At 50.0% G+C, this 22333-nt stretch overlaps 1 protein-coding gene across 1 annotated transcript; it reads right to left on the minus strand.

The window, feature by feature from the left end:
- Positions 1–1827: 1827 nt before the first annotated feature.
- On the minus strand, positions 1828–17390 carry LOC127617757 (uncharacterized). Its single transcript, XM_052089837.1, has 3 exons — positions 17051–17390; positions 2264–2500; positions 1828–2157 (listed from the first exon to the last, which is right to left on the minus strand). The coding sequence occupies exons 1-3, from the start codon at positions 17132–17134 to the stop codon at positions 1828–1830; spliced, it is 651 nt and encodes a 216-aa protein (XP_051945797.1). The 5' UTR covers positions 17135–17390.
- Between the last annotated feature and the right edge of the window lie 4943 nt (positions 17391–22333).

The raw sequence follows: 22333 nt of genomic DNA on the forward strand, positions 1-22333 counted from the left end.
AGACATTCTGATTGGCTGTGTTCTCTACAGCCAGATTTTCTGCTGTTAATTATATTTATTCCCACTTGTTGTCATGTGTAAGTTGAATGTCAAAATGTATATTATACCTGTTATCCTGCACATTCCTTGATACCAAAGATCTCAATTATTTCATATAGAATTTGCTGCTTATTTCATTGTTACAGTGCTTAACTAGTCTATTGTTAAATATAGCTTGTAAATCCTTGTGCCACAGGTCAGCATTGCAGTTATAATGGTATATTCTACTCCAGAGCTTTACTCTAAATTATTACCACTTAACCTATTGTTAGAAATGACTTGTAAATATGATGTTATACCTCAATTTATTTGGTATCCTGCACTTTATTTGGTACCAAATATACTCATTGCTTATGTTTACTGGTAATTCTTTTCATCCCAGAGCTGACCTCTTTATATTATTAACAATTATTGTAAGTGTTACAAAAGTGTTTTTTTTAAAAAAAAAAAATTTTTTTTACCAAAATTGATTTGGAAACCTGCATGTTCTTTAGTGTGTGTGTGTGTGTGTGTGTGTATATAATGTTTGTATTTTTCTGTTATTTATATTTCAGTGATCTGACATGTTTCAATGACAGTTACTGTACTTTGAAATGTGGAATTAAAACGCCAAATGGAAATTTGTCTGGTTTGATCAATCATTATTCTTGATAAACTGCATGCTATAAATATATATATATATATATATATATATATATATATATATATATATATATAATATATATATATATATATATATATATATATATATATATATATATATATATATATACAATAAGCGGTGGCAGATCGCTCGAAAAAAGCGTTTGCCTCCGACGGTCCGCCTTCGATATAACGGCGGCGGAACGGCGGATAGCCAGCAGGCCGGCCGCGGAACGAAGGCGGTAGGAAGGTGGCTGCCGCTTTTAAAAAGTGGCTGCCGCCGGCGGTGCGCCGTCAAACGTATCGCCATTCTGCCGCTTCTACTGCCGCCGGAGCACCGCCAGCGGCCCGCCGACTTATTGCTATCTGGGCTGTGGTCAGCTTGTTTCAAATAATAGGTATATAATTTGTTTAATGTTAAATAAGTATTATTTATCACCATTTTGCCAAAGCCCCATGGGTTATGGGTTCCCCATAAGCAGCATTTCCATTCAATTCTCTCCCATTGCTACATTCAGTTCAAATAATTTATTTGTTTATTATTTAATTCAGTACTTCCCTTTTTGGTTATTAGTTTATTATCTTTTAGCAGTGCATATTCATTATTAGCATTATTAATTACTGTGGTATTTACTCTTGCATATCTATTGTTAATATAATAATGTAATATGTTGGATCGGCTGAGCAGGACTAGAGCTTGAACAAATACTTCCTGGAACTTGTGCCTTTTCAGAATGGGTTGGGGAAATACTTGTGTACATAATTCTTGTTATTTTGTTTACATATAGTAGATGACTTCTGCTAAATGAACAAATGGAGCAAAAAGAAAAAATAAGTTGTTTACAAAACAATCATTTATTTTTTAAAACTAACAAGTTTTTATGTTGGAAAAACAAAAGGAACACCAGACACAGTTTTTAATTTCACCTAAATGGTGCTTCCTTGTAGCCAACATTGTTACAAAAGGGGTCAGGGAATTTGTCTCTTTGCCACACGCAGCAGCTCGGTATTACCACCCTGTTCCTGGTTCCCAGACATCAATGTTGCCAGATGGTGAACTGGCGATATGCAGAGTACCAATACTCTCTGTTATCTACCCCTGGGTCCTATCTGTCAGTGAGTGCAATAATGTTGTTCCATGTCTGTCTAGCCAACAATAAAGTTCCATATAGGCCTTCCTGCTGAGACACCTCTCTGGATTTGACCACAACATTTATTTTCTAAATCTGTCGGCATAAGCCGGTACTTCAGGCAGGTGCACCATGCAGGTTGTCCCCTGTTTTGAACATATGCTCCTGTTGTTGTTTTCCCGTAATCCATAATGTCCAGAAAACCCCTTGCAGATGTGTGACCACCATATGCTCCTGTTGTTGTTCTCCGGTAATCCATAATGTCCAGAAAAACCCCTAGCAGACGTGTGACCACCATCTGCAGAACTTCATCCCTCTCTTCCTGGGACAGTTGTTGCAATTCTCTCTGGAAATGTAACATCTGTTTAGAATGGCTAGATTCACATTTCATGTGGTTGCAGACTTTTCATTTATGGTTTATATATATAAACAAAGATCTATGGCTGACCAACCTGCATCTCTGCTGTCCTGGCAGCAGTCAGCTGGGTGACCCGGAGTCTGTCCTCTTCCGTGACATAATCAGCTCCTGCTCTTCCCCTACACCTCCCCCGGGCTCTGCCTCTTCCTCTGCCCTGCACCTCTGCCATGACCCCTTCCTCTTGTCCTCCCTCTTCCTCTATCATCACTGTTATGGCTTTCATCTGTTGGAGCTGCATATATTTCTGAACTGGAAATATATGCAGCTCTAACTGAAATGAAAAAAATGAAATATTATGAAACTGATATTTTTATATTTATTTATATATATTTCCATATTTGAGGTATGCTGATTCACAGTAACTGACATAAACAATGTTAATCTGTGATTATTCAGCAAGTTAAACTACAATAACACATGAAATGAATGCTAGACAACGTTCAAGATAATGCAAAAAGACCCATTCATTCGTGTAACGTAACGTTTGGTTACGTATGTAACCTCCGTTCCCCGAGGGAGGGAACGACACGTTGTGTCGGAGAAGCGACACTAGGGGTCTCTCTTGAGCACCGATATCCACCTCTGATCTATGAAAAAAGGCCAATGAGAGTTGGCAGCCAGTATTTGCATGTCCCGCCCCCGGACATACGCGTATTTAAGCGGTGCAAATACGGGAGTTCATTCAGGATTTTTCTGAGGAGCCGGAAATGGTCCGGCCACAACAGTGGCTCGGTTCAGTGACATGGCGGAGGAAAGACACAACGTGTCGTTCCTCCCTCGGGAAGGGAGGTTACATACGTAACCAAACGTTCCCTTCTGTCGCTCTCTCCACATTGTGTCGGAGAAGCGACACTAGGGGACCCATTCCAGTCTTGCCATGTGCTGAACCGTGTACGTGAACTGCCGATACAGAGGTGGGCAGGGATTCATCCAGTGCCACACATCGTCTGTACCCGGCTGCACGTACCCTTCCCCAATGCCCCATACGAACATCGGGATCCTTCTAGTTACCCTGGGAGGGGAACAAGGCGATGTTTGCCAACATGGGAACGGGCCAGCCTGGCTGGGCCTCTTTTCTCTCTATGTTTCTCACATAGAGCAATCACGGCCGGGGCCGCTGTAACTGCCTAAGGAAGACACGGGGGCCCGCTCGTAAGGGGACAGAACCGTGGAAATACGCACAGGGGGCGTCCGCGCAGGAGGCCTTCTATTTTACCTGTGGAGCAGGGTAGCCATCAGGATACCCGCAGTGGCTTGGGTCGGCGAGTTCCTCCGCTGAACCGCGGACCCGGAGGGCTGGAGAGAAATCGACCAGGGTCCCGACTCGGAGTGGGGTGCCCTGGGAAGAAGGCGCACTACTTTACCTTGACGTCTGGAAAAGGGCGCTGGGCGCAAGCGATCCACCCGGCCGGTCGGTCTACGTGTTACCGAGTTCTACGGGCTCGGACCTGAGAAAACACGAGACGCAACCGACTCAACGCGGAGGTTGTTGTGGCATGGGGGGCGTGGGTGTGTGTCGGTCTGCGGGCGAGAGAGAGAGCGGTAAGGCTTGTCACCTGGAGTTTAATTACCTCTAACACCTGTGTCTTGTTATAGTGATACGGAGAGAGACATTTAAGGAACGCCAAATGTCGAGAGGGAGAGAGAGTGAACGCGTGAAACACGACAGCCAGAGAGTGGAGACCTGTGCCCTGTTGTGTACAAGCGTAACGACGGTTACCGTCATATCTGTAAAAATACTGGGAATAAAAACACTAACCTTGAACCTGCCTCATTGTCTCCTGACTCTTCCAAACCCCCAACCAAACCAGTCTACAGTTGTAAAACCTTGCGAACGTGTTGGGTGTTGCCCAACCCGCGGCTCTACAGATGTCTGCTAGGGAGGTGCCCTTGGCCAGTGCCCACGAGGACGCAACACCCCTTGTTAAGTGAGCTCGGACCCGTAAGGGTAGGGGCACGGCCTGGGTGTGATAAGCCAGTGTGATGGCGTCGACAACCCAGTGGGCGAGCCTCTGTTTGGAGACAGCATTCCCTTTCTGCCGTCCCCCAAAGCAGACAAAGAGCTGCTCAGAGCGTCTGGTGCTCTGTGTGCAGTCCAGGTAAATGCGCAGGGCGCGACTGGACACAGCAACGAAAGGGCTGGGTCTGCCTCCTCCCGGGCAGCGCTTGCAGGTTCACTACCTGATCTCGAATGGTGTGGTAGGAACCTTGGGCACATAGCCCGGTCAGCGTCTTAGGATCACAGACGATCTGCCGGACCTAACTCCAGGCAAGTGTCGCTGACAGAGAACGCTTGCAGGTCCCCGACCCTCATAATGGAGGCGAAGCGATCAGCAGGGCCGCTCTTAAGAGAGAGGGCCCTGAGTCCAACTGATTCGAGCGGCTCAAGGGAGGTCTCTGGAGTCCTGCCAAGACTACCAAGAGATCCCAGGAGGGAACTAGGCCTGGCCGGGAGGGATTCAACCTCCGGCGCCTCTCAGGAACCTGAGGATCAGGTCGTGCTTACCCAAAGACTTGCCGCCTACAGGATCGTGGTGGGCGGCGATAGCGGCAACATACACCTTGAGGGTGGACGGGACAGCCTCCTGTCCAGCCTCTCCTGTAGGAACAGAAGCACTGACCTAATCACGCATCTCTGCGGTCTTCGCTCGGAAGAACACCAATCTCATAACAAGCGCCACTTTAGGGCGTAAAGGTGCCTGGTAGAGGGGGCTCTGGCTTGGTTGATGGTATTCACAACGGTCGCCGTAAGCCGGCTAGCTCTTCCGCGTCCCGCCCAGGGACCAGACGTGGAGGTTCCAGAGGTCTGGGCACGGGTGCCAGAGCTGTGCCCCATCCCTGAGAGAGGAGGTCCTTTCTCAGGGAATTCGCCAGGGAGGAGCTGTCGTGAGGAGCCTGAGTTCCGAGAACCAAGTCCGAGTGGGCCAGTAGGGGGCCACCAACGTGACTTGCTCCTCGCCCTCCCTGACATTGCACAGCACCGTGCAAGAAGGCTCACTGGGGAAATGCGCACTTGCGCAGCCCCGAGGGCCAGCTGTGTGCCAGCTGCTCTGTCCCGAGGGGAGCCTCTGTTAGGGCGCACCAGAGCGGGCAGTGGGAGGTTTCCTGGGCGCTAACAGGTCTACCTGGGCCTTGCCAAACCGCTCCCAAATCAGCTGGACCGACTGGGGTGAAGCCTCCACTCCCCGGGCAGGCGTTGTCGCGGATAGCCGTCCACTACGACGCTGAGCTTGCCGGGATGTGAGTGGCACGCAGAGACTTGAGTCGCTGCTGGCACCATAGGAGGAGACGGTGGGCGAAGTTGTGACGTGTGGCGGAGCGCACGCCATGGCGATTTATGTATGCCACCACCGTGGTGCTGTCCGATCTCACGAGGACATGTTTGTCCCGAACTAACGGGAGGAACTTCCTGAGAGCAAGAAGGACGGTCAGCAACTCCAGGCAATTGATGTGCCAACACAGCGGGGCCCCTTTCCAATGGCCCGCTGCTGCGTGCCCGCTGTACATGGCACCCCACCCGACCGGAGGCGCCGGTTGTGACCAGAACGCATCGGGACACCTGCTGCAGGGGCACTCCTGCCCGTAAAAAGCAGAGGTCTGTCCAGGGTCGGAGTGTTTTGAGGCAGGCGGTGGTGATCCTTACCCGATGCGTGCCGTGGTGCCATGCTTGTCTTGGGACTCGAGTCTGGAGCCAGTGCTGGAGTGGTCTCATATGCATCAACCCCAGCGCGCCGACCGCCGTGAGGATGCCGTATGCCCCAGGAGCCTCTGGAAAACTTTCAGAGGGACCACTGTGCCTGGCTTGAGGGAAGCGAGGCAGTCCAGCACCGACTGAGCACGCCGCCGTGAGACGTGCTGTCAATGAGACTGAGTCTAACTCCAACCCGAGAAAAGAGATGCTCTGAACCGGAGTGAGCTTGCTCTTTTCCCAGTTGACCTGAAGCCCCAAACGGCTGAGGTGCCGGAGCACCTGGTCTCTGCGGATGCCGGCTACTTGTAGCGGGCAAGGGCCGCCTCTGCGACCATCGTGAAGACGCGAGGGACAGAGACAGGCCGAAGGGGAGGACTTTGTACTGAAACGCCTGGTCAGTCGAACGCGAACCGCAAGAAGGGTCGGTGTCGTGGCAGAATTGAGACGTGGAAGTACGCTGCCCTTCAGGTCTACCGCTGCGAACCAATCTAGATGCTGAACGCCAGCCAGAATATTTCTCTGCGTGAGCATTTTGAACGGGAGTTTTAACAAGGCCCGATTGAAAACTCGCAGGTCCAGGATTGGTCGTAAGCCGCCTTTCTTGGGTACAATGAAGTAAGGGCTGTAGAAACCCTTCCTCATTTCGGTTGGAGGGACGGGCTCTACCGCACCCTTGGCAAACTGAATTGCGTGAATCGAAGTTGAATGGTCCGTGCAGCCAGCGTGATGCATTGGGGAGCTGAAAGCCACGCTTCCCAGCTCTGCGCTTAGGGGCACCAAAGGGACGAAGTATTTTGGACGTACCGGCGGGCCTCGCGAGCGGGCGGAACAGGTAATGCAGCATCGGGCGGCTTCGCTGCGCCCGAGGCTGAGGTGCTGAGAATAGACTCAAAGCACTTACCTTGCTCCGCGCCCGCAGGGGGCGGGTTCGTGACTGAGGAGGAGGTCTGATGCTGGCGCCCTCTGGACTCGCCTGAACCGGCCGGCCGGGGACAGTCGTGGGCAGGCGGAAGGCGGATCGCCACGTCCGTGTACCGGACTGTCGTAATCTGAAAGCAGATTGCCGTGGAGAACGGCATTTGTGGGCCAGGTGACCCAGAGGCAAAGGAAATAGCTCTGTTAATGAGAATGTGGGTACCACAGCCCCGGCCAGGGGTGTGGAAACATGAAAAACAAAGGATTCTCTTCCCGCCCTCCACCGGGACGGAGCGGTCTTACCACCTCCGAGCTAACATCTTCGGCTCTGGGTCGGCTGTCTCAGGAACGCTTGGGAGCCTTCCGGTCCTGGAGGGGTTCGTGAGACAGGGGCATGCGCCGCCTGCGGGTGCTCGACGCTGGGGCTGAGAGCTGGGCCCGGGTTGAGGCGGAGCAGGAGCTGGTTTCTTCAGCAGGGGACGCTCGGGCGGCAGACGGGCAGGGCCCGTGAGCGGCAGGTCTGCGGCAGGGCATCATGTAAGAGATGGCCTCCGCCTGCTTCTCCACCGCAGAGAACTGTTGGGCGAAGTCCTCGACGGTGTCGCCGAAAAGGCCAATCTGGGAGGCAGGTGCGCCCAGGAAGCGGTTCTTATCAGCCTCACGCATCTCGACCAGATTGAGCCAAAGATGGCGCTCCTGGACCACTAGGGTGGCCATCGCCTGTCCGAAAGTGCTCTGCGCTGTGGCCTTCATCGCCTCAAGGCGAGGTCGGTCGCTGAGCGCAGTTCCTGCAGCACATCAGGATCAGGTCCACCCCGCGCATGTTGAGTGCTTTGGCCTGGTGGACTTGCAGGAGGGCCATCGCATGCAGGGCGGAGGCAGCGCATCCAGCCGCGACTGTAGGCCTTCGCGTGAGCTGAGGATGTTGTCCTACAGGGCTTGGATGGGAGTACGGGCGTGCCCCGCCAGGCGGTAGGGCTACCGGGCATAGATGGTACGCAACTGCCCTATCGACCTGGGGAATCGCCCAGATCCGCGGGCGCTCCGCCGCCGAGGGTGGTGAGAGTGGAGCGGTGGCACCTAGACGAGCGGAGAGCGGGCTCTCCACGTAGACGCCAGCTCATCATGCACCTCCGGAAGAAAGGAACCGGGGATGCGAGGTCGCTGAACGGCGCCACCCCAGGAACCAATCATCCAACCGTGAAGGCTGTGGGGAGGATGGAGGGTTCCAATCCAACCCCACGCCATGGCGCCCGGCAAGCATGTCGAACATCTGAGCTGCCGGCTCAGCCTGGGCCTGCTGGCCCGGCGGCAGTCCAGGGGAGTCCTCGGCATCAGACGCCGCGACTCTCCGATGCAGCGGCGAAGCTCATCTGCTTCGACTCGGAGGATAGACAGCCAGGCCGTGGAGGCGAAGCTGCTATCGCCAGCGAGCGTGACGGAAACCATCGAAGCGTGTCGGGAACGGGAGGTTCGCGGGGTTACCCGGCGAAACTGCACCCGCTGCCGCCTCAAATCGCCTCTCAGCGCCAACCGCACCGCCCTCAATCCCGTGGGAAGAAGGAGCAATGCGGGTGCAGCTGGGGTGGCTTGCTTTCTGTTGAAAGCAAGCCGCGATCGCAACGGTCATGGTCATGGTCATGTTCTCGCAGTGAGAACATGAACCATCCACAAACGCCGCCGGTGTGATCGCGCCCAAACACACGAGACAGCCTGTGGCCGCCTGAAGCGGAAAGCACTCTACCGCGATCCAGGAACGACACAGGGGCGGAAAGGCATCTTGAAAAGACGCGCCCTTAAAAGGACGCTCAACGCCGCTGTGTTTGCTCTTTTAGAGAAATTACTCTTTAATAGAAATTTACTCATTTAATACACAGTGTGTGTGTGTGTCTGCGCTGTCGGGCTCAGGGCAACAATGCACGCCGTGCAATGTGAAGGAGAAAGCCGCTGTTGTGCCGCCAAGATCCAACAGCATGCAGATCGTCAGAGGAAACAGGAACGCTTATAGTGGTGTGTAACTCGCAGCAAACTGCAGACAGACCATCGGCTCAAGAAATTTTCTGAATGAACTCCGTATTTGCGCCGCTTAAATACCCGTATGTCCGGGGCGGACATGCAAATACTGGCTGCCAACTCTCATTGGCCTTTTTTCATAGATCAGAGGTGGATATCGGCGCTCAAGAGAGACCCCTAGTGTCGCTTCTCCGACACAACGTGGAGAGAGCGACAGAAGGGGAACTTGGTTATCCAGAAAATATATACATTCTATTATTATAAAACAATAGTGCATCAAAATGACAGTTGTGATGGAATCAATGAACATCAATACTGAATTGTGTCAACATATTTATAATGTACAGCCTATTATATAAACAGCAACTGTCCTCATCCATCAAATATAATACAGTATCAAAGTCTGTAGAAAAACAATCATAACTGTGTCATTTTAATTATGCTAGCATGATGCCGGTGAATCATGTTCAGTCTCTTTGTACATTACGTCACAAGCGCGAGCACAAGCAAAGGTAGCTGGCTGCCGTTCACTAAACAGCAACAGGTATCATTAATAACAAGGGTTTCTGAATCTTACATACAGCACCTTTAACGCAGCATAAAAGTAATCCATATGTCATCAGTGGTTAAATCCATTTCTTCAGAAGAGATATGATAAGTGTGAGTTAGAAACAGATCAATATTTAAGTCCATTTTTACTATAAATCACTTTCTTTTGTTTTTGGCGATTTACATTCTTAAAAACCCCTTGCAGATGTGTGACTACCATATGCTCCTGTTGTTGTTCTCCGGTAATCCATAATGTCCAGAAAAACCCCTAGCAGACGTGTGACCACCATCTGCAGAACTTCATCCCTCTCTTCCTGGGACAGTTGTTGCAATTCTCTCTGGAAATGTAACATCTGTTTAGAATGGCTAGATTCACATTTCAAGTGGTTGCAGACTTTTCATTTATGGTTTATATATATATAAACAAAGATCTATGGCTGACCAACCTGCATCACTGCTGTCCTGGCAGCAGTCAGCTGGGTGACCCGGAGTCTGTCCTCTTCCGTGACATAATCGGCTCCTGCTCTTCCCCTACACCTCCCCCGGGCTCTGCCGCTTCCTCTGCCCTGCACCTCTGCCATGACCCCTTCCTCTTGTCCTCCCTCTTCCTCTATCATCACTGTTATGGCTTTCATCTGTTGGAGCTGCATATATTTCTGAACTGGAAATATATGCAGCTCTAACTGAAATGAAAAAAATGAAATATTATGAAACTGATATTTTTATATTTATTTATATATATTTCCATATTTGAGGTAGGCTGATTCACAGTAACTGACATAAACAATGTTAATCTGTGATTATTCAGCAAGTTAAACTACAATAACACATGAAATGAATGCTAGACAACGTTCAAGATAATGCAAAAAGACCCATTCATTTGTGTAACGTAACGTTTGGTTACGTATGTAACCTCCGTTCCCGAGGGAGGAACGACACGTTGTGTCGGAGAAGCGACACTAGGGGTCTCTCTTGAGCACCGATATCCACCTCTGATCTATGAAAAAGGCCAATGAGAGTTGGCAGCCAGTATTTGCATGTCCGCCCCGGACATACGGGTATTTAAGAGGCGCAAATCACGGGAGTTCATTCAGGATTTTTCTGAGGAGCCGAAATGGTCCGGCCACAACAGTGGCTCAGTTCAGTGACATGGCGGAGGAAAGACACAGCGTGTCGTTCCCTCCCTCGGGAACGGAGGTTACATACGTAACCAAACGTTCCCCTTCTGTCACTCTCTCCATGTTGTGTCGGAGAAGCGACACTAGGGGACCCATTCCAATCTTGCCATGTGCTGAACCGTATGCGTGAACTGCCGATACAGAGGTGGGCAGGGATTCATCCAGTGCCACGCATCGTCTGTACCCGGCTGCACGTACCCTTCCCCAATGCCCCATACTGAACATCGGGATCCTTCTAGTTACCCTGGGAGGGAACAAGGCGATGTTTGCCAACATGGGAACGGGCCAGCCTGGCTGGGCCTCTTTTCTCTCTATGTTTCTCACATAGAGCAATCACGGCCGGGGCCGCTGTAACTGCCTAAGGAAGACACGGGGTCCGCTCGTAGGGGACAGAACTGTGGAAATACGCACAGGGGCGCGCCAGCAGGAGGCCTTCTATTTTACCTGTGGAGCACCTATACCATTACAGGGTAGCCATCAGGATACCCGCAGTGGCTTGGGTCGGCGAGTTCCTCCGCTGAACCGCTGGACCCAGAGGGCTGGGGAGGAATCGACCAGGGTCCCGACTCGGAGTGGGACGCCCTGGGAAGAAGGCGCACTACTTTACCTTGACGTCTGGAAAGGGCGCTGGGCATAGCTGATCCACCCGGCCGGTCGGTCTCACGTGTTACCGAAGTTCTCACGGGCTCGGACCTGAGAAAACACGAGGCGCTAACCGACTCAACGCGGAGGTTGTAAAACCTCGCGAAGGTGTTGAGTGTTGCCCAACCCGCGGCTCTACAGATGTCTGCTAGGGAGGTGCCCTTGGCCAGTGTCCACGAGGACGCAACACCCCTTGTTGAGTGAGCTCGGACCCGTAAGGGTAGGGGCACGACCTGGGTGTGATAAGCCAGTGTGATGGCGTCGACAACCCAGTGGGCGAGCCTCTGTTTGGAGACGGCATTCCCTTTCTGCCGTCCCCCAAAGCAGACAAAGAGCTGCTCAGAGCGTCTGGTGCTCTGTGTGCGGTCCAGGTAAATGCGCAGGGCGCGCACTGGACTCAGCAACGAAAGGGCTGGGTCTGCCTCCTCCGGGGCAGCGCTTGCAGGTTCACTACCTGATCTCGAATGGTGTGGTAGGAACCTTGGGCACATAGCCCGGTCAGCGGTCTTAGGATCACAGACGTATCTGCCGGACCGAACTCCAGGCAAGTGTCAGCTGACAGAGAACGCTTGCAGGTCCCCGACCCTCTTAATGGAGGCGAAGCGATCAGCAGGGCCGTCTTAAGAGAGAGGGCCCTGAGTCCAACTGATTTGAGCGGCTCGAAGGGAGGTCTCTGGAGTCCTGCCAAGACTACCAAGAGATCCCAGGAGGGAACTAGGCCTGGCCGGGAGGGATTCAACCTCCGGCGCCTCTCAGGAACCTGACGATCAGGTCGGTGCTTACCCAAAGACTTGCCGTCTACAGGATCGTGGTGGGCGGCGATAGCGGCAACATACACCTTGAGGGTGGACGGGGACAGTCTCCTGTCCAGCCTCTCCTGTAGGAACAGAAGCACTGACCTAATCACGCATCTCTGCGGGTCTTCGGCTCGGGAAGAACACCAATCTGCGAACAAGCGCCACTTTAGGGCGTAAAGGTGCCTGGTAGAGGGGGCTCTGGCTTGGTTGATGGTATTCACAACGGTCGCCGGTAAGCCGGCTAGCTCTTCCGCGTCCCGTCCAGGGACCAGACATGGAGGTTCCAGAGGTCTGGGCACGGGTGCCAGAGCGTGCCCCATCCCTGAGAGAGGAGGTCCTTTCTCAGGGGAATTCGCCAGGGAGGAGCTGTCGTGAGGAGCCTGAGTTCCGAGAACCAAGTCCGAGTGGGCCAGTAGGGGGCCACCAACGTGACTTGCTCCTCGTCCTCCCTGACCTTGCACAGCACCGGTGCAAGAAGGCTCACTGGGGGAAATGCGTACTTGCGTAGCCCGAGGGCCAGCTGTGTGCCAGCGCATCTGTCCCGAGGGGAGCCTCTGTTAGGGCGTACCAGAGCGGGCAGTGGGAGGTTTCCTGGGCGGCGAACAGGTCTACCTGGGCCTTGCCAAACCGTTCCCAAATCAGCTGGACCGACTGGGGGTGAAGCCTCCACTCCCCGCCGGGCAGGCGTTGTCGTGATAGCGCGTCCACTATGACGTTGAGCTTGCCGGGGATGTGAGTGGCACGCAGCGACTTGAGTCTCTGCTGGCACCATAGGAGGAGACGGTGGGCGAGTTGTGACGTGTGGCGGAAGCGTACACCGCCTTGGCGATTTATGTATGCTACCACCGTGGTGCTGTCCAATATCACGAGGACATGTTTGTCCCGAACTAACGGGAGGAACTTCCTGAGAGCAAGAAGGACGGTCAGCAACTCCAGGCAATTGATGTGCCAACGCAGCGGGGCCCCTTTCCAATGGCCCGCTGCTGCGTGCCCGCTGTACATGGCACCCCACCCGGACCGGGAGGCGTCGGTTGTGACCAGAACGCGTCGGGACACCTGCTGCAGGGGCACTCCTGCCCGTAAAAAGCAGAGGTCTGTCCAGGGTCGGAGTGTTTTGAGGCAGGCGGGGGTGATCCTTACCCGATGCGTGCCGTGGTGCCATGCTTGTCTTGGGACTTCGAGTCTGGAGCCAGTGCTGGAGTGGTCTCATATGCATCAACCCCAGCGCGCGACGCCGCGGAGGATGCCGTATGCCCCAGGAGCCTCTGGAAAAGTTTTAGAGGGACCACTGTGCCTGGCTTGAGGGAAGCGTGGCAGTCCAGCACCGACTGAGCACGCTCGCTCGTGAGACGTGCTGTCATTGAGACTGAGTCTAACTCCAACCCGAGAAAAGAGATGCTCTGAACCGGAGTGAGCTTGCTCTTTTCCCAGTTGACCTGAAGCCCCAAAGAGCTGAGGTGCCGGAGCACCTGGTCTCTGCGGATGCCGGCTACTTGTAGCGGGGCAAGTGCCGCCTCTGCGACCTTCGTGAAGACGCAAGGGGACAGAGACAGGCCAAAGGGGAGGACTTTGTACTGAAACGCCTGGCCGTCGAACGCGAACCGTAAGAAGGGTCGGTGTCGTGGCACAATTGAGACGTGGAAGTACGCGTCCTTCAGGTCTACCGCTGCGAACCAATCTAGATGCTGAACGCCAGCCAGAATATTTCTCTGCGTGAGCATTTTGAACGGGAGTTTTAACAAGGCCCGATTGAAAACCGCCGGTCCAGGACTGGTCGTAAGCCGCCGCCTTTCTTGGGTACAATGAAGTAAGGGCTGTAGAAACCCTTCCTCATTTCGGTTGGAGGGACGGGCTCTACCACACCCTTGGCAAACTGAATTGCATAACCGAGTGGAATGGTCCGGTGCAGCCAGCGTGATGCATTGGGGAGCAAAAGCCACGCTTCCCAGCTCTGCGCTAGGGGCACCAAAGGGACGAGTATTTTGGACGTACCCCGACGGGGCCTCGCAGCGGGGCGGAACAGGTAATGCAGCGTCGGGCGGCTTCGTTGCATCCCGAGGCTGAGGTGCTGAGAATAGACTCAAAGCACTTACCTTGCTCCGCGCACCCGGCAGGGGGCGGGTTCCTGACTGAGGAGGAGGTCTGATGCTGGCGTCCTCTGGCCCGTAGCAGCAGGTCTGCGGCGGGGCATCATGTAAGAGATGGCCTCCGTCTGCTTCTCCACCGCGGAGAACTGTTGGGCGAAGTCCTCGACGGTGTCGCCGAAAAGGCCAATCTGGGAGGCAGGTGCGTCCAGGAAGCGTTTCTTATCAGCCTCACGCATCTCGACCAGATTGAGCCAAAGATGGCGTTCCTGGACCACTAGGGTGGCCATTGCCTGTCCGAGTGCCTGCGCTGTGGCCTTCATCGCTCTCAAGGCGAGGTCGGTCGCTGAGCGCAGTTCCTGCAGCACATCAGGATCAGGTCCACCCCCGTGCATGTTGAGTGCTTTGGCCTGGTGGACTTGCAGGAGGGCCATCGCATGCAGGGCGGAGGCAGCGCGTCCAGCCGCACTGTAGGCCTTCGCGTTGAGCGAGGATGTTGTCCTACAGGGCTTGGATGGGAGTACGGGGCGGCCCCGCCAGGCGGTAGGACTACCGGGGCATAGATGGTACGCAACTGCCCTATCGACCTGGGGAATCGCCCCGTATCCGTGGCGCTCTCCGCCGTCGAGGGTGGTGAGAGTGGAGCGGGTGGCACCTAGACGAGTGGAGAGCGGGGCTCTCCACGTAGACGTCAGCTCATCATGCACCTCCGGGACGAAAGGAACCGGGGGGATGCGAGGCCGCGAACGGCAGTCCAGGGGAGTCCTCGGCACCAGACGCCGCACTCTCCGATGCAGCGGCGAGCTCATCTGCTTCGGACTCGGGAGGATAGACAGCCAGGCCGTGAGGCGAGCTGCTATCGCCGCGAGCGTAGACGGAAACCATCGAGCGTGTCGGGAACGGGAGGTTCGCGGGGGGTTACCCGGCGAAACTGCACCCGCTGCCGCCCCCAAATCGCCCCCAGCGCCAACCGCAACGTCCTCAATCCCGTGGGAAGAAGGAGCAATGCGGGGTGCAGCTGGGGTGGCTTGCTTTCTGTTGAAAGCAAGCCGCGACCGCAACGTGGTCATGGTCATGGTCATGTTCTCGCAGTGAGAACATGAACCATCCACAAACGCCGCCTCGGTGTGATCGCGGCCCAAACACACGAGACAGCGCCTGTGGCCGTCTGAAGCGGAAAGCACTCTACCGCATCCAGGAACGATACAGGGGCGGAAAGGCATCTTGAAAAAGACGCGTCCTTAAAAGGACGTTCAACGCCGCTGTGTTTGCTCTTTTAGAGAAATTACTCTTTTAATAGAAATGTACTCTTTTAATACACAGTGTGTGTGTGTGTGTCTGCGCTGTCGAAGCTCAGGGGCAACAATGCACGCCGTGCAATGTGAAGGAGAAAGCCGCTGTTGTCGCCGTCAAGATCCAACAGCATGCAGATCGTCAGAGGAAACAGGAACGTTTATAGTGGTGTGTAACTCGCAGTAAACTGCAGACAGACCATCGGCTCCGAAGAAATTTTCTGAATGAACTCCCGTATTTGCGCCACTTAAATACCCGTATGTCCGGGGGCCGGACATGCAAATACTGGCTGCCAACTCTCATTGGCCTTTTTTCATAGATCAGAGGTGGATATCGGCGCTCAAGAGAAACCCCTAGTGTCGCTTCTCCGACACAACGTGGAGAGTGCGACAGAAGGGGAACTTGGTTATCCAGAAAATATATACATTCTATTATTATAAAACAATAGTGCATCAAAATGACAGTTGTGATGGAATCAATGAACATCAATACTGAATTGTGTCAACATATTTATAATGTACAGCCTATTATATAAATAGCAACTGTCCTCATCCATCAAATATAATACAGTATCAAAGTCTGTAGAAAAACAATCATAACTGTGTCATTTTAATTATGCTAGCATGATGCCGGTGAATCACGTTCAGTCTCTTTGTACATTACGTCACAAGCGCGAGCACAAGAAAAGGTAGCTGGCTGCCGTTCACTAAACAGCAACAGGTATCATCAATAACAAGGGTTTCTGAATCTTACATACTGCACCTTTAACGCAGCATAAAAGTAATCCATATGTCATCAGTGGTTAAATCCATTTCTTCAGAAGAGATATGATAAGTGTGAGTTAGAAACAGATCAATATTTAAGTCCATTTTTACTATAAATCACTTTCTTTTGTTTTTTGGCGATTTACATTCTTAGTGCATATCGCCACCTTCTGGGCTAATTCATAGTAAAAAAGGACTTCAATTTTGATCTGTTTCTTAACACACCTAGCATATGACTTCCGAAGACATGGATTAAACCACTGGAGTTGTGTTATTGTTCTAAAAATCTTTGTGTTCTGCAGAAGAATGACATACACATCTGGGATGGGATGAGGGTGAGTAAATTAAGAGAAAATTCTCATTTTCAATTGATCTATCCCTTTAAAGCTTTTGTGTAATATTTTTTTGCAATTGAATATGCATATGGGAGTACATGAATTCTCTCTTCTGCGTCCTTATGATGGGGAGCAGATATCAACGGACCTGGCATCACCTCCCCAGCCATAGCGTCGCACGCCACACCACAACCCACTTTGCAGGACACATCCACACATATTACCCTCAATCATTTTTTTAAAACCAGGCCAATTGTTTCCCATAATTAGTGGATGAGTGAGGCGGGAATTAACCACAGCCTTGACTCTTTGCCTTTTTCCCTTGAATCTTATCTCAATAGTAACCACCAGATACTTGTGATTGTCACCATGCACACACCTCACACTCACCCGTTTATTATTATTCAACGCCCCACGTTGCACCATGTGATGGTGGATAGAGGTTTGAGAACAAACCGAATACACCAAAGCTTAATGTGTATCCCCCTTTACTCCTATCAGTATCTGCCCGATTGGGGGGCTACCTGCGGAGCATCAGGGATCTGGATCAGTGTCCTCACCTCCATCACCGGACATCGATCCTGGCAGTGCCCAGCTTCCCCGCTGCTTCGACAGGCCAGCCCAGGCTTCCCCACCACACTCATAGGGGTGGTCTTGCCAACCTGGGGAGGAGAGTGGAGGGAGACAGGGGGAGCAGGAGGAATAGAAAAGGGGAGGGGTCCCCTGAACCGGGGAAGGGTTAGGGCGGAGCCAAAACAGGGAGGAACTGGGGGGGAATGAGTCACAGTGGGTGGAGAGAGAGAAGAGAGATAATAAAAGATACTGCTTCGTTGCCTCGTTGAAATGCCACCATTTAGTCCTCTGCCAGCTGAACGGCCTCAGGGTTATCAGGATATCATCACAACCCAGGTGACGAGCCTAACCACTCTCCCTCTCCCGCAGACAGACACATGACCACGCCCCCCCATGCCACAGACTATTAATGTATTAACAATGTGGAGACAACAATTTATAGATTATGAATTAACTATAAACAAATAGCTTACAAATGATTTAGAAGTACTTTATTAATGTATACTTATATACTTAGGTGTTTTTTGGTAGTATAGAATTAACTTAACTATTTAAAGGTAACTAGATGCAAATAGACTTAACTAACTTAATAATTTCTACTTAATAATTTCAATTGAATGTGCTCATTCTGGTCATACAATAACATATCTTACCTTAAATAAAGAAGATGATAACTGATTCAATCATTAAATTATCTAAATTCTCCACCGAAATGCATATATACTTGTACTTCAGTTGCACATGCACAAGCAGAATGAAATAGCATGAATGTTGTATAACGAAACAAATGTAACTCTTGTGCATCAAAAGGTATTTACAGAGGCAAATAATTAATTGCATATTTTTTTGAATTAAAAAGGTATTTACTGTTTTCATAAATGGAAACTGACAAGAGTTATAAAACTATCACTTTATTTGCAGATTAAAATGAGATACAGTAATTAAGGTTATTGAGTTTATACAGTTTTCTTTGGTAATTCAAATTATAAGCAGTAAATTATAAATATTATCATATTAATTATTCATAGCAGTGTATGTTTTACATAATGTTCTGTTACATGAGTGCCAAATTAGTTATTCCTTTACACACTTGCGTGCCCCATGTCACCGTGTGCATGCACAGAAAGAAAACCTGTGATGTGCTTCATTAGAGATAAAGTGCCATTGGTGAAGCATCGCATCAGAGTTGTTCCTTCTCTCATTATTATCCTTTTTCAAGAGTACTAGAGTTTTGGAGGCACTGCTGGGATATGTTGGGCAGTTCATCTCCATGATCGGCAGATCCCGCCTAGTAACATTCGTCCCTCAACTACCCAGATGAGCAGCAGTGTGAGGCAGCAGAGTGAAGTTGCAAGAAAGAGCTGATTGAGCAGTGCATGCACTTGATGTACAGTGACTATCAGAGGCAGCTAAGTCAAGTCAGTGAGGTAAATGTCCACTTCCAATACCATGTTTAATACTGCAGTCAAAGATGGATGTGCTTCAATGCCTTCAAGAGGAAATGGGTGAAAGACTACGCACAATACCATGAGAAAAGCTCATAGAGCTCAGTCATTTTCTAAATCTCTGCAGAGGTTATAGCAAACGTCACACAACTGTCCTTAGTAAACCTTCTCAGTAACCATCTATTAAGAAGTGAATTAGAGGAGCTAGAGGACGGAGGCATGGGTGAACTTCTGAGCATCAATGAGAAATTAAATGAGGTGATGATGACAAATGCTAATGTGACTGATCCAAGAACAGAGTTAAGGCAAGCTGAAGAAGAAATTAATATAGTCTAAAGACCATTGAGAAGAATTGAGATTGCAACTGAATAATTTTCCGCCATGAACATAAGTCCTGCTGTCTCAAAAGTATGGCAATAAGACAAGAAGCAACATACAGTACACTGGTTGGTCCTCCGCCCCCATCGCAGAGACAAACCACATCAGTAATATGGTACAAAGACTTCAAAATCTCAGGTCTTATTGGTGAGCCTGGTCAGACAGACAGATTGTAATTTTCAAGCCTTGCGCATCAAATAGAAAATGGACTGAATAAAGGCTACCCTGAGCAAGAAGTCATAGTTTCAGTCATTATGCCCATCATACCGGCACTTCAGTTGCATAGTTATCTTTAGGGGAAAGCATGTCTGACACTTCCAACATTGAGACGAATACTCCACTCTCACTATCAAAAGAGAAATGCTACTGAACTGTACAAGCAGCTCACTATTGAGACCCAGGACACTAAAGAAACACCACAAAGCTTTCTGATATATGTTATTGATCTCAGACAGAAAATTCAGTTTGCTTTATGATCCAGCTCTAATACAAAATATGTTCCTACAAACAGTGCTGACTGGTTTACAGAATGACCATGTTCAGAGAGACCTCCAGCCATACCTGTCCGATGCCACAATTTCAGATGAAGTGCTATTGGCGAAATTAAATGTTGCTTGTTCTTATGAGTCTGAAAGGCAAAACAAATGGAAATTCGAATACAGTGCTGCTGTTAATCCCGCACAGTTAATCAAACCAAAAATGCCAACCAAAACAGCCTAAATTTGACTTGATACCACAACTAAAAAGTCTCAGTAAGGATATAATGCAAATTAAAGAAACCATCCATCAACCTCACCAGCTCACCAGCCACTGCAGGACTTCTCGCAATGTTACCAGCCAACTTCAAAGTGGAGCAAAGAGCCACAGCACCAAACCTGGGACTAGGCCAAGCCACAAATAAACAACAGCTATATCTGCATCAGTCCCACCATCTCAAATCACAACAGAGTGCAGTTCTGCAACAGCAGTATGCAGTATCACATCCTCACAGTCTACAGCCATGTTCAATGCCCTTACAACAGCCTCAGCATCATCCAGCATCAAAACAGTATGCAACTCATTGTAATAAGTAAAGGTCGGCCCTGGAGGAGGCAGGAACCGGCTGAACCATCAAAATAATGTTTAATGAAAACTTAAAAAGACACAAACATAAACACACACGGCGGCTGCGTGTGGCACGCTCTCTCCCAAACTGCCACATCCGGCTCAGCTTTATCCCTCTCCTCAGCTGATCAACCCGATTGGGGGCCGGGCCGTGCGCACTCACGGCCCGGCCCCGCCCTCTTCATCACACTCCTCCCTCCTTTGCCTCAGGTAATGGAACCCCCGGCATGATGTACACTCTGGGGGTTGACACTCTGGCCTGCCACAGAAAAACATCTCAGAGCACACAGCTTGTATTGCCAGCAAAATTTAAGAATACTGTTCTAAAAGAACTGCATGACAAGATGGGACATCAGGGTGTTGACCCCACCACAAGCTGATCAGAGATCACTTCTTCTGGCCTTACATGCATAGAGATATAGAACATCATGCTCTGTGAGCCTGCTCCTGCATTTAACAAAAGAAATCATGCCGAGAGACAAGAGCATGCCTAAAGAGCAACGACCCGCCCGTTCGACCACTTCACAAGATTCACCCAGGCCTATGCAACAACCTCAAAATCTGGAAAAACAGTGGCTGACTGACGCTTCAATTATTTCACACTGAAGTTTGTGTTCCCATAAATGCACCATGACCAAGGTGGTGCATTTGAAAATCAGCTATTAACACAACACCAAATGTATGGTGGCATCACCAGTTCAAGGACCACCCTGAAGGAAATGGGCAGGTGGAAAGATATAACTGAACATTGTTGCAAATGCTGAAAACCCTGACAGAGAAACAGAAATCAAACTGGAAATAGTCACTGAACCGGCCCCGCCCTCCTCCTCATCACAAGGAAGTCACAAGTTAATCAATGCCTACAGCTGTTCCAAGTGTGAAGTTACCAGTTTCCCACCTTACTACCTCTCATTTGGTCATTCTCCAAGACTCCCCATCGATGCACTCTTCAGGGTCAATTCAGATAACAGTTCTTTTAGTCAAAGTGAATACATGGAAAAGTGGAAAAAAATGCAAGAGGCCCAAGAGATCACCAGAAAACATGTAAAAAAAGTAGTTCCAGGAAGCAGAGTCCTTGCAAAGAACCTGACCCCAAGAGGAGGACCTGGAAAACTCAGGAATTATTGGGAGACCAAGACCACATTGTTGCACGCCAAGTTGCTGATGATGTTCCAATTTATGAAGTGAAGCCTGAGCAGGGTAAAAGGAGATCAAGAGTGTTGCATCGTAATCTTCTCTTACTATGTGCTTATATAAACAGCACCACAATACAAACAATTTGACAATGGACTCAACATGAGGAGAGTTTATATAGGATGTAATTGGGAGAGCAGGTGCCACAAACTCAACATGGCACCTGTAAGACAAAATAGAGTGTAAGAGACAAGGCAAACACAGGAAAAAACTCAGACAAGACAAACAGATAGTCAGGGGAGGCACAGTCAGGTCAGACTGTGACAGAGATCTCCCAAATAACATCACACAAAACAACAATTTGCAACAAAACAGCAGAGTACTACAACAAAGCTAAAACCTCAATGAATTCTTAATAACAACTATTTAAATGCCCTAATGTGTTCACAAGGCACAAGTTCCCAATGGGCTCAATAACATGTCTCGTACAATACTTATATATATGTTATATGCTACAATCCCTTGTACATTTGCTCCTCTTTGTCCTGTTGTGGCAATGTGGGGTAGTTTTGATTGACCAGAAAGTTAGTTGGTTATTTGTGTTTCTGCTGGATGAAGTACACCTTTCGGTTGGATAAAAGTCACCTCTGGGTTCACACATTCACACAGCAACAGAATATGGTTGTCAGTCCTGTTTGGAGTGCTAAAGAATGTTTTGTTTAAACACAGTTCAGTTAGCTTTGAGAGTGACAACCATCAGTATTCTATAATTGAGGTGACTTAAATGTAATTTTGAGATTGACTTTGGTTGATATGTCCAGTATGAATGGAACTAGAGTCGACAATTAGTTGACTGCCGTGCCATTGGGACCAACTTTATATTAGGTGGCCTTAACTACTATGTACTTAACCATTTGATACAATGTACGTATTATGTACATACATGTTGTTGCATTGTATTTACATTTAAAGTACTTGCATTACTTACATTTGTAGTTACACTGTTAACTTTACCCTTAACCCAACCATTACCCTAAAACCTAACTCAAACCCCTAATCCTAAACCTAACCCTACCCTTACTTCTAAACCTACCCGTACCTCAACCTCATTAGCAGCAATTGTGGGAATTTTGCAGATCAACATGTAGTCACACAGTAAATACATAGTCTTGTATGTATTTAATGTTAGTACATAGTTGTTAAGGCCAC

This window comes from Xyrauchen texanus, chromosome 24, assembly GCF_025860055.1.
Source record: "Xyrauchen texanus isolate HMW12.3.18 chromosome 24, RBS_HiC_50CHRs, whole genome shotgun sequence".
In the NCBI taxonomy this organism is placed as follows: domain Eukaryota; kingdom Metazoa; phylum Chordata; class Actinopteri; order Cypriniformes; family Catostomidae; genus Xyrauchen; species Xyrauchen texanus.

Coding starts and splice junctions, on each gene's coding strand:
- LOC127617757 (XM_052089837.1), bottom strand. CDS start 17,134: ATGAGTGTGGTGGGGAAGCCTGGGCTGGCCTGTCGAAGCAGCGGGGAA. Junction 2,501..17,050: donor ATCGATGTCCGGTGATGGAG/GTGAGGACACTG, acceptor TTTTCATTTCAG/TTAGAGCTGCATATATTTCC. Junction 2,158..2,263: donor CCAGGACAGCAGAGATGCAG/GTTGGTCAGCCA, acceptor TTACATTTCCAG/AGAGAATTGCAACAACTGTC.